At 36.2% G+C, this 13,251-nt stretch overlaps 1 protein-coding gene across 1 annotated transcript in view; it reads right to left on the bottom strand.

The window, feature by feature from the left end:
• The window catches only part of LOC139736635 (protein Skeletor, isoforms B/C-like), a 33,796-nt gene that overhangs the window by 19,063 nt on the left and 1,482 nt on the right, over nucleotides 1-13,251 (bottom strand). The window contains exons 2-6 of the mRNA XM_071647386.1: nucleotides 8,841-8,987; nucleotides 5,445-5,508; nucleotides 4,806-4,918; nucleotides 3,809-3,976; nucleotides 1,575-1,647 (exon numbers count right to left, since the gene is read on the bottom strand). Coding sequence (XP_071503487.1) covers nucleotides 1,575-1,647; nucleotides 3,809-3,976; nucleotides 4,806-4,918; nucleotides 5,445-5,508; nucleotides 8,841-8,987 — 565 coding nt within the window. The remainder of the gene's footprint in view (nucleotides 1-1,574; nucleotides 1,648-3,808; nucleotides 3,977-4,805; nucleotides 4,919-5,444; nucleotides 5,509-8,840; nucleotides 8,988-13,251) is intronic.

Genomic DNA, 13,251 nt, shown 5'->3' with positions numbered 1-13,251 from the left:
ACAGGTCCGTAAAACTATAGACTAGTAGTTTAGATGTGTAATTTTTTTCGTAGTACGAAAAAAATATTCGAATCTTAACGGTCAATTTAACGCAACAAAAGACCCTCTTGAGTTACAAATTTACAGGAGGTTTCCAAATCGTGTTTTCTTCAATACCTAAGTGTTCTCAACCAAATCTTCAAAAATTTGCATGCAGAAGAGATGGTCTGTCTTTAAACTTGGTCCAGCATTCGCACGGTCGGGATAATTCTTGCGATAAACCCCAGCTTTCTTGGGATTTGCATCACGATGCTGACCGCGATAATTGGTGGGATTTTTGTGTCCACACGGGCAAAAATCTCGAGATTTCGATCGCGATGAAAATCCCGAGATTTATATTCCGCTAAATTGCGTACGTGTGAAACCAACTAATGCATAATTCATGATTATGCATCGTATGCAGTAACAAACTATTTCTATTAGTTTTGCCAAATCCTAGGCTTGAATGAACACTTTATCGCTGTCAGGTTGATGTGCTGGCAAGTAGGCCTACTAATAATGATACATGAATAATAATTACATCACAGATGCTCATCTCAATGAATTCAAACCAACATAACTGTTATGGCAAACTTTGATTGACTTTTTTTCTGCTCATGCGCAAAGTCGAATTACGAAATGGCTTATTCAGTTAGTCGCTTCGAACAATAGGTTCGGCCATCAGTGCAAAATGTATTATACAGAAGCTTCTTTGAACAGGGCTACACAATCATGTATGCTGGCTTTTCATGATTTTTGTTGCAAATTATAAGTAGCGAAATATATTCCACAGCACAAGAAAAATAAAATGCGAACGGACCCTCTCGTTGGTTCTTGCCTGTTGCGCTGGTGGCTGCTCTCTATCTCGTGTGATGACCTCACGCTCACTTCTTCTGCAGTTATACTAAAAGAAGGGCCTTCTTTCAAAAAATAATCATGCGTAAGAGCATTGTGTATTAACCAACGCACGTACGAATTGGATTTTGCGAACAATAAATTGCTGTCGTCGGTGGTTGAACTTGTTGGAAGAAATGAAATTGCAGAGCTACCAAGTCTCACGCATTCTGCGTGAGACTCAAGCATTTAGTGTCTGTCTCACGATCTCACGCATGTCACCCATTTTTCTCACGCATCTGGTGAAGTCTGCAATTTGGGCCAAAAATAAGGAGCATAGCTCAAAGGATTAAAGTGATAGTTGCAATTGAAGGTATATTTCACTTTTGCCTTTCAAAATTAGTAAAAGATAGTCACTTAAGTATGTGTCAGATCGCTTCATTAAGAGCTAATAATTTAAAAAAGCTCCCTACCATGGGAGGGGGACACCCTCCTCGTTCGCGTGCGCATGCGCGCGAGCGCCGAGACGCCGAGTCATAAAAATCTCACTCATAAAAGTTTTTTGAACTTGGCATCTCTGGAAATAGGCTTAGATATGACGGTGGCAAAGGAGCTGGTGATGATATTATTACGCTGTCAGTAATACCAGAAATAACCATGAGGAATGTTAAAAGTGATAGGCACATAGGATAGAAAGAGAGTGAATAGTGCGACATATTTACCTTCCAGTTTCATCTGGAACTATGAATCCAGAACTATCTGGTTCATTGCCTTCACCCGCCCACATGAAAGCATCTGCAGAGTGCGATTATAGGGTATAATTATTGAAAAAATAAATCTTATTGACTCATAAAACGATCGCCAATTATAGCGTTTCAAACAGGGTCAGAAATGCATTTTAAATGGCACCACCATCTCTTTTATTCATAATCATGACAAAACTTTTGGACAGCGTATAATTTCACTTTAAGAAAGGCTTGAAAATTCCTGAACACTCAAGATAAGAGCATTTTCAACAACGCTTCATTTCTTATTGCATGGTAAACAGAGAGCTATAGATTTGCGATACGCTCGTACGACGATTGCGTTGGCCGTTCTCCTCTCTCCCTGTGTCGTGTTGCAAAGTAGCTTTAGATAATACAAAGACGCAGCCTATACAAAGTAAAATGGCGACGCCATGTGATCATTGCATCAAGTAGTTCTCTGCGTCGTGAATTTGGCCCAGAGTCGACCGTGAAATACCAGACGACGCAAGATCGATTTCGATAAGTAATTTTGCGCATGCGCAGAACAGGTTTATTTTTCCCTCTGGACGTCGAAAATCTAAAGCTTCGTAATAAACACGAAAGCACGCACACACACACACACACACACACACACACAAAGTAACAAACTAAGACGAAAAAGCCGAAGATTCCGCCTTTAGTTGTTTTTTTTTCTTCTTTCTATAGCGCTGCACCTTGGCCGCACATGAAACATTAGCACCCTCCCTCCCCTTGACAATGAGATTAAAATTAACTCGAACCCTCCATTCTTTAGGGGAAAACTCAAATCTTGTCTCATATAATGAAATGATATTTCCCTAACAAATTAATCATCTAATGTCATTATTTCTTAAGTATTAACCTTTCCATTTCAGGCGTATACAGATTGTAAATGTGTCATGCCATCTCATGCAGGAAGCTCACGTTTCAGGTCATTATGATCACTCTCCATATACTAGTATTGAGAGTTGCTGAATTTGTCTTTTTGAACGGCAGGTACATGTTATTCTCCAGTTTGCATAATTGTATGTATAAAACATCACTTGCTCGTCTTAATTTTGTATTATCATGCAATAATGTCGTACATTTTAGTTAATCACTTGCCTGTTTCAACTATTAGATAAAGCAATATGGTACTAAATAACCTTGTTTAATATTGAATTTGTGTGACAATTTATGTATGAAAAAGAAATGCAGAATATAATCAATCAATCACCATATCTGTCAATCAATCTCCTTCTACTTCTCCTCTCTCTCTGTAGACATTATCTTTAATGTAGCCCCTATCTTTTTCTCGTCTTTGTATCATCTGTCCCATGTCCCGTTCTGAGTTTGTCTTCATGAGTCTTGAGCTATAAATATATGTCTATAAGATATAGATTTATTACTTGTCCATTAATTTAGATTTTCTTTGAAAGGCCGCATGTTACAGTACAAGTGCTGTTTTTTATTGGGTCTCTATGCTCCATTTTTGTTGAACATGTCTGAACTTACCTTTCATTGTCATGGCAAGCAAAATTGTTTAAAAGGAATTATATGTATTTTTAGTGATTTTACTGTATTGCTCTCTCATATGCACACCGTGTTAACTCATGTTTTGATTCAAAAAAAGAAATTAATTTTGACAGGAATTAGATATAATTGATCACCCAATCAAAGACTTGAAAACAAAGTTTGCGATATAGGGAAAACGAATATATATTGTAAAACATCTGATACAATATAACGTCCTTTAAAAAAAAGAGAAGTAGTGACATGTGACTCTTTGTTTGGTAGTCCCCATTATGACGACTGATGGATTTTTACTGAAAGGAATTCAGATCCTTAAACATTAAGAATGAAATTCACAATAATTATGAGCGGCAAAAACCGTAACGCTTATCGTATTGCCTGGGACCCTGTGCAAAGATAGTGATAATTTGAAATCCTGTAAGGAACGGATTAATTACCTCCAAATGTAGGCCTTTTTTACATGCACAGTCATATAATATTATAGACATCATCAGACCACCAGTAACTTTAATATTATGGGCCTACGCCAGAGAATGCTCAGAGGCTCGTAGGGGGCTGCGATAATGAAATGCAGAAGGGGCCATTGGAGCGAGCAAGGGAAATCTTATAAATTCATATTGAGAGCCAGGTAATATACAGGGGGAGTGAAGAGAGGACATAAAGGAAAAAGACCTACACACCTGGTCCGTTTCCCCTGTAGTCTAAATTCACGAATCGGATCTGTTTGGCGTTAACGATTACGACTGACTCCGCATAGACACCGTAAACACTAGGTCCTGGTCCCATTTCACCAAGGTCGTGCTCGGCAGGAGGATTGAAGTTGGCGGGGATGTCCACGTGACCGAAATCTTCCTATGTGCATGATAAAGCATGACACTTTTTAGAAGTACGGAAGAGTTCACTTTACCGCAAATTGTTTCAGTGTATACACTGGTATAATATGTGTCAGATCTGCGATCCAAGTTTATTCTACTCTGCGCGTATTTTTGGCGGATTTAGTCTTTGAAGATGGAAGAGGGTTCCTTTTCCCTATGTCGACGCGTTAATTTACACACAGTGCAGTGGCGGATCGGGGGGGGGGGTGTGCATCCGGCGCGCTCCCGTTTTCTTTATTCTTTGGGAAAATAAAAGAAGTAAAAAGAAAAAATGGAAGGAGCCTTTATCTTTTTTCAAAAAATTACGCTGAAGCCTTTTTTTTTTGCTTGTCAGCCGATGAAACCCGGAAGTGGCACCAGAAATATTTTTGCCCCTCTTCCCCCCTTTTTTTTTTTAAACGGAATTCCTGGATCCCCCACTGCAATGGATAGAACAAGCTTGGGAAATATTTGTTATGAATAGATTAAAATATTACGTTATGAATATCACTGACATAGAGGAAGAGAGAGTCAGATGACTGTTACAGCATAACCAGTGTTGTCACATGCTTTGCCAAATCTGAGGATTTGTAGAATACAAAATAAAGCCACATGACTGTCTTGCCGTCATTCTCAATGAAATGTGTGAATTGAGAAAATGATTTTTCATATTAAAGATGTTAGGAACACGTGTGATGACACTTCTTAATCCCATTGATAAGCAAAACTTTACCATGAATTGTCAATATTCCCGTCGTTTATTCTTTGTAGTTACAAACTTATGCGAATGTGGACACGATAGAGAGCAGAGAGAAAAAAGAACTTACCGCAAAGTCACGACACCATATTGAGATCCACTTTAGCCTTGACAAAGACATGCCTGCAGGGAGTATCAGGTCAATGTTCGCATTTTGGTATGCCCCTAGCTTTGTTTGGCTGGAATAAAAAATGCAATAAATGAATTTAAAGACATATTTCCTAATGTTGTTTTAGTTTAATTTTGTGTTGTTTTTAAACAAAGGCATCTTCATATTTAGATATAGGAGAGATTGGACAGAAGTCTACAAATGCGTATGTATAATGTGGAAAGTAAAATACGTGATGTCATCGATTATGACTAACGAGGATTCATTGCAGTGATTATTACAAGTAGCAGTTTACTCGACATTTGTTCCTAACCATGTGAAAAAGAAAGATAGATGAAATAGAACAAACAGAGACCTCAAAGATAATGTATTTGAAGTATTCTGTGAGGATGCGTTCGCCCAACTGAGAATCACTTGATCAGACACTATCAAAAGGGCGATATTGTGTCAGAATGTATTTAGCAGTCATTACTAGTAGATAAAATCCAAATCTTGACGACAGAGACCCTGTATATACATACATTGCATTCTCTTGATATAATATGAAGGAGATCTTATTTACGATGATAAGGAGGGGATCGAAATCAGACCTATACCTGCCAATGATGAACCCAGAACTCGTAGGAGTGTCTCCAGCCTCACCTCCCCATACGAATGCATCTATCCGAATAGAAAACAAACAGTATAGGAGATATCGAAGGAAAATTAGCATGACATGAGCATCACACACAGTCCTACAACACATTCTCGGGTAGAATGTAAGGTGTGTACTCGAGAACCTTTTTTTTTTTTACTGTCTCTTTTTTTTTTGGGGGGGGGGGGGTGAAACGTGATATAATACGCCTAGGTAAAGAGATAGTTTTAGGGATGGTGTTATGTTTAGTCAAAGAGAACTAGAGAACTATGATACAGTCGCAAAAACGAGGTTCGTAAATGTTAGAATGTGTTCAAGGATTTCTGTTGTATAATCGGTTACTTTCTCGAAATTTTGAGAATCATCAAGCCATGAGATAAGTCAAATTACATGCTTGGTATCCTTCTTAATGAAAATCTCAGATGGAACAATATCCAAACATTATAGGTAGAAAGATTCAATACAGGCAGTACACTCTCTTCCTTCCTCCTTTGATGAAGTTACATTCCTTTAGTTTGTGAAATATATATCTTGAGCTTATTTCGCGTTATCATTGTAACAAAAAGAATTATATTCCTTGTGATCACAAAATTAGCATTTGTGTCATGTACGCTTGTATGACGGTACAGAAACCAATGAATCAAATCAGATACTGCTCCTTCTAAATGAAATAATTTTGTAAAAAATGCTTTTACTCATTGACGCATATGTAAGTTGCAGGGACAGCTAAACGATTCTGCGAATTTAGGGAGGGAGGACAATTCAGAAAGAGAGAAGGCATGTGTGCAGTGAATTTCAAGTATGAGTTTCTCCTACGATTCTGACATCATATGATTAAACAAATTGATAAAGAGCAATGATTCATTGTATGCTTCTGCTCTCTACGTTAACTCGTTGACATATTCGCTTTTAAATAGAATTCGTATTTGGGGATTCTTGAGATTTAGCAGGAACTACAAATGTTTAATAACATAATATAACACATAGAGTCTTATAAGATTTGAAGTTATGCAAGTGGAAGATAAGTTATTTGCCCATGTAATTATATATGAAATTCCTAACAATTTTAGAATGGTTCAACCAGTGGAATAATTTGTGTTTCATTTGTATTATGATGTTGGTTATGTTTGTGGCCAGCAAGTGGACATTGAAGTCGTTCGCTCCAATGCCTTTAATATCAATACTTAATAAAAAGTTCGAAAGTTAAAGTGAACGACTGCAACGTCCACTGGCTCCTCCTTCCCTCCGAGACTACATACCAAACAATGCAGAACCAACCACGTATACATGGCCAAGGCAATTTCACGTTATATAATCCATTATATATATATATATATATATATATATATATATATATACAGGGCGTATCCAAAAACAAGTTACACTTTGAAAAAATTGTCCAAATTACATTTCAAAATATTTGGAAGATTTTTTTCATATTTATTGATGCCCAATAGTCTAATCTATCAAGTGCAATCAACAAAACAAATTTTTGTTCACGCTTGGCTGAACACTGAGGCTCTTTGAGTGTGAAAAATGACCTGCGCCAAATTGAAAGAAGATGAAAAAATTCAGCCAGCAGTCCAAATAAGTGTTCTCATTCAAACAAATTGCTCACAGTTTTGATTATGTTATGATAGTTTAGGAATTTTCTGGCGATTTTCTGTCACGTTTTAAATGATTCCATTGTCTTATGGAAGGTTGATTAACAACATCAAGATCTTTTAAGCACAGTTATCACAAATAATGCACAGACATATCGAAAACACATGGCAGTCACTCAGTCAAGAAGAAAAGTACAAAATTAATGCATCCTCAGATCATTCAATCAATACAATCAATCCAATCAATCAATCAATCAATCAATCAGGCCAATCAATCAATCATTCATTCAATCAATAAATTAATCAATCAATCAATCAATTAGTCATTCATTTAATCAATCAATCAATCAGTCAGTCAGTCACAATTGTATGCATGTAAAAAGTGGCAGATCGACATAGGTGATATCACCGCCCCCCCCCCCCCCATGGCTTAAAGGCTGATCAATGTTTGAAAAACTGTTAGATTATTCGTTCAATCAGCTGATTGATTATTTCAATGACTGAGAAGTGATTAATTTTATTGGGTCGATTCACTGATTGATTGGACGACTCAATGACTGACTAACTGATATATCGGTTGATGTATTGATGGGTTGATTGATTGATTGATTGATTGATTGATTAATTAATTAATTAATTGGTCAATCAATTGATTGATTAATGGGAAGAATAATTTGAATGTTGATTAATTTGGTACCACTACCACATTAATGAATATCTGGCATATGGTATTGATGTGTCCGTGTATTGTGAAAACTGTGCTTTAAAGATGTTGATGTAGTTACACACTCTAATTCTCACCAATTGATTTAGAAATGAAATCATTAAAATTACGATAAAGCTGACATAAAAAAAATCTCAGACTATAATAACATAATCAAAGCTTTAAGCAAAAGAGCAATTTGTCTGAATGGGAGCACTTATTTGGACTGCCGGCTGAATTTTCCATCTTCTTTCAATTTGGCGCAAGTCATTTTTCACACTCTGGACAAAGAGCGTCAATGTTCAGCCAAGCGTGAACAAAAAATTGTTTTGTTGATTGTACTTGATAGATGAGACTATTGGGCATCCATGAATATGAAAAAATCTTCCAAATATTTTGAAATGTTATTTAGACAATTTTTTTCAAAAGTGTAACTTTTTTTGATACGCCCTGTATATATATATATATATATATATATATACACATATGTTGAGAATTCAAGTATTGGCTCCTCGAAGTAATGAAGAAATAAACTGGTAATGCATTTTTGCCAATAAAGAATGAATTTATTCGACTCAACTTTTCAGCGGCCTCCGCCTTCTTCAGGAGTCTTGACAAAATTGAGTCGAATAAACTCATTCTTTATTGGGAAAAATGCTTTACCAGTTTATATTTATACATACACCTGAATGTAAATGTGTATCTTACATGCGTATCATGTATATACTACGTGCATCTGTTTGTGTTCGATGCATAAATGGATATAACATATTTCTCTAATTATGTAAATTACTATACTTCGCAATTGTCCATAGTCATATTGGCCAACATGTCAACATTATTTACTTGAATATCTGTGAAGGTATTTAGAATGTAGTGGGTACATCATCCAACAATGTCCAAGGACCTCAGCTGACAAAAAAATCTTCTTTCAGTCGGAAGACAAATATTAGAAGTACATGTACCACGCAGTATGTTTTAAACTCCTTTTTTTTTTCTTTTGAACGTTCAGTGAGCTTTACAATAATTTCATCTCATCAGTGAGACCTACCTGGTCCATTTCCATCGTACGTGAATCCAATGAGACGAATGGTGACGTCATCTACAGCGAAGACTTCACCCGCCACATCATGGGCAGTTTGTTCGTCCTCAAACGCTCCGATGACTTTCCCATGGTACTGACAGTTTGCTCCACCCACTGCTAAGCAAAACCACGTATGAAAAATAAATGATTATTGTACGAGTAGTGTTGTACACAACATACACTCATTCTATGTGTATGTTTATATGTGCGCGTGTATAGTAACATTCATTAATAGATTGTCGTATTTGGGAATATTTTTACAGCGGATAAACGAGACATCCTGTGTTCGAATCTTAAGTATGAAACATCGAGAGAGAGAGAGAGAGAGAGAGAGAGAGAGAGAGAAAATCACCATATTGTATTTTCTATATTTCACTGAGAGTTTGCCATAACCTATTCTGTCTTGCTTGAATGCATCAATTTCTTTCCGTATTTACAAACCCATTTTCTGTATGGCTGCGCTCTTATCTTCTGTTGTAACGGTACTTTTTTATTAACATAATACACATATATCAGATAATATGGAAACTGACTGCTTCAACGGTGCATACATCCAAACATGGTTATCGTACTTTTCATATTTTTAAACTCAAACTTCACTTGTTATCTTATATTTTATCATTACTACTTGTCTGATGTACTTAATCTATAAAACAAAACAAAACGAAGAGGGATTCAATCAAACAAGCTCCCTGTATGCCTGGGCCCTTTATTATTTACTCTACCTTTGGTACCCGTACATTACTGTGTCATTAACCATTAATTTCGCCCATTGTAATCATGCTCAGTAAGAACATTCAGTTGCATTTGTTGTCTCGATGTTTCTTCACTTGAGAAATCTGAAAATGAAAAAAACAACAACAAATGAAAGATGAAATGAAATAAAACCCGACCAGCTCGTACATTAATTTCTCACTACCTTGTCCCTCTTGACCTATGTCTATAGTAACCAAAATGCTGTGGTAATGATTACCGCAGAGCCCTGAGGGAGAATACCGTCGATTTACGCTAAGGAGTCCACTCTGGGTATGTATTACTGTGACTGAACATTACCAAGGAATCGCGGTGTGAAAATAATGTTTTTGTGAGTTTGTATAATTATGTCCTGTTTGAATTGATTTCATTCCCCATCATTAAAAAGCAATGTCCCTAAGATCAAAATTGAAGAAGAAGCATATACTGCATGTACGACAAGAATCCTTCCAAATAGATATTTCCAATATCTGATCGTCGAGTATTAGGAGACAACTTCGATACATAAACGTGTTTTGTGATAGAGAATGAAAAAAAAACCGGCAATCCAGGAAGATCTCGTCTGTTGAGAATGAGAAGGGCTTTAAGTCTTCTCGAACACTATGGGTTTTGTGGTCACTTAACGCCCTTATCATTCTCAACCGACGATCTGATTCATCACAAACAAAGAGCATTTAATGCGTCCGTTATCATACTCCTTTTTCTATAATGGTTCGAAAAATTATTCGAGACAAATCACGCAAGTGCCTGTAACACCATTATCTGGAGCGACAATCAAACTAGCAGTAATGTTTCCTGTTGTCATAACAAAGGATTGATGGAGCATTTCAGCACTCCCTATATACATTCCAAGACTAGAGGCTTGAAAAAGCGTCCGTCCGAAATATTTTAATGTAGGGCATATATACCTATATTTATATTACATGTATGTATATAGATTCTATATATATGTATAACCCTTTGCCAACTGAAGATTCTATACATAATGGTCTATGGTTCCCTGGAAGGTACAACAATATTGCTCTCATTTCGATTTTTTTTTTTGATAATGTAAAATAGCTTACTGCATGTTTATTTTTGTCTTTTAAAAGTGATGTCTATTTGAAAGCCCATTAAGGCTATACCAAGAAAATGATGTGTCACAGAAATAATTTCGACATGCTTTTGTTGACCTTTGACCTCTTTCAAATTACATAATTATATATTTATACATGTATATGAAAACAAAAAGGATAAACGGAAGGGTGGTTTCGGGTAGTTAGGGGAGTAATAAGACGGGCGGTGTCGGGCGTTTCAGTTGGGATAACAGTACTATTCATGATATATTAATAAAGATAGAAAGAATTTATCTGACCTATGTGTTGTATAGATAACTAAACTCATAGGTCTCAAAGTGGGATTATCATGCTTGTTATACGACACACTTCACATTACAGAATCTGACAAAAGACAACAATCAAAGTTAATGATTGAGCTCACCTAATGACTGGAAAAATACAAGTGTCTATGTAAAACGAGGTTACAGCTCAAATTACTAGAGCAAAGGGAGAGTATATTACCAATATAATCATAAAAAATAATGTTCAATCTGACATGGTGTGGAAATAGTGGAACTTTATCCTTTCGAGGAAATATGAAACTGGTAGAATAACACAACTGAAAACAGAAGATGGAGAAATGCTGCATAAAGAGGAACTTGCTAAAAATTGTGTAGACATCTCATTCATGTTGGTAAAGTAATCCGAGAAAATGTTTAAAATAGTGTGTGTAGGGGCATCTCGTCCCAAAAGATAAAACGTGAAAATATTTTCTGTTTTATAGATATTGAAAAAAAAACACACCGAACAACTGAAACATTTTCATAATCTCGCTACTGACAAGGTCTGTGGTCTAAACAATGTACGTGCAATATTATTCTGAAGTCTATTGCTGAATATACATATAGAAACCTTCCACCTACATTTTAATCTGCCGTTGCACCAAAACAAGGTTCCATCGGCATTGGCGTGGGAACGGCCTCGCAACACGCTAATATGATTAACGTTAAGGTCAAAAATTACAGGTGAACAATTACAGACAAATATATGTTTTACCAGTGATAGCAAAGATTAAGGAAAAACTTATTTGATCAATTATCCATTATCTTCAAGAGAAAGGCCTACCGACAGTTTTGTACACCAATCAAGATCTAGATCCAAACACTCAAAACATCAAAACACTCGAATATCTTTGAATGTACAATTTATCTAATGTAACTGAATACTGGCTCAACAAAGTTGACCAAAATGCTTACAGACCGTGTATTACCATAAGATTTAATGAAGGAATTTGACACAGTAGATCATGCTACTCTTTTTGCGTAAGATGCGTCTTAGTCGAGGCTGAACATTGTTTTACCGTCCACTCAATGTTTTTGATGGTTTTACCCTATTTCGGAAGTGCTGAATCCGAATCTGGATGATGCAACTCTTGTATCCCCTGAGGGTTTTGAGATATTCAAGATGGTCACCAAAATGGCAACCAAAAACAGATATCACATGGGAATATCCTTCTCAATGGTGAACAACCGAAAAAAATGATGGATTTACCCTATTTCGAGGGTGTTAAATCCGAACATGGATGATGCAACTCTTGCATCTTTGGTGGTTTTGAGATATTCAAGATGGCATTCAAGATGGCCACCAATATGGCCGCCAAAAAACGGAAACTTCCGTGTATGTCCCTCTAAATGGCGAAAATTTGAAAATAATGATGGTTTCATCCTATTTCGATTGTGTTGAATCCGAATCTGGAAGATGCAACTCTTACATTCTTGAGGGTTTTGAGATATTCAAGATGGCCGCCAAAAAGAAAGAAATTCTCATTTATTTCCTTCCAGAGGGTAAAAATTGAAAACACTTGTTGGTTTTACCCTATTTCGAGGGTGCTGAATCTGATGAATCTGCCAAATACAACTTTTGCATATTTTAGGGTTTTAAGATATTTAATATGGCCGCCAAAATGGCCATCAAAAACGGAAATTCCCATGTAGACCCCCTGTTCCCTTCTAGATGGTGAAAATTGGAAAAAAAAAAATGTTTCGAGGGTGCTGAATTAGAATTGGTTGATGCGACTATTGCATTCTTTAGGGTTTTGAGATGTTCAAGATGACCGCCAAAGCAGCTGTCAGAAATTGAAATTCCAATATGAATATGTCTTTCTTAATGGTGAAAAACTGAAAATGAATTGCTAGTGTTAGGGTGCTTGAAGGTCTTTGAAGGTTTTGAGATTATCTATTTATAAATACCGATCCTCCCAAATATATTTCAGCGGACGGCCGCCAGATTAACGACCCGGTCATTATGGCGGAATCTTTCAATGACTACTTTTCAAGTCTTGGTCCACATCTTGCCAGTAAAATCCCGAAATCATCAACTGAATTTTATACATACTTAGGTAATAGGAATTCTCAATCAATATTTTTTGAACCTATTGCTGAAGAAGAAATTATAGATATCATCGAGAATTTGAATAAGAAAAGTTCAGGATATGATGGAATTACAAATTTTCTTTTAAAGAATGTTTTAAGTGAAATCATTACTCCTCTTACATATTTTCTTAATCACTCTTTATTTAATGGCAAAGT

The sequence above is a fragment of the Diadema antillarum genome, unplaced genomic scaffold, assembly GCF_040938485.1.
Source record: "Diadema antillarum isolate AM-2024a unplaced genomic scaffold, OU_Dant_1.0 seq00000659_RagTag, whole genome shotgun sequence".
In the NCBI taxonomy this organism is placed as follows: domain Eukaryota; kingdom Metazoa; phylum Echinodermata; class Echinoidea; order Diadematoida; family Diadematidae; genus Diadema; species Diadema antillarum.
The sequence above is the reverse complement of the archived record's forward strand: the minus strand, read 5'-3'. Positions and strand labels throughout refer to the sequence as shown.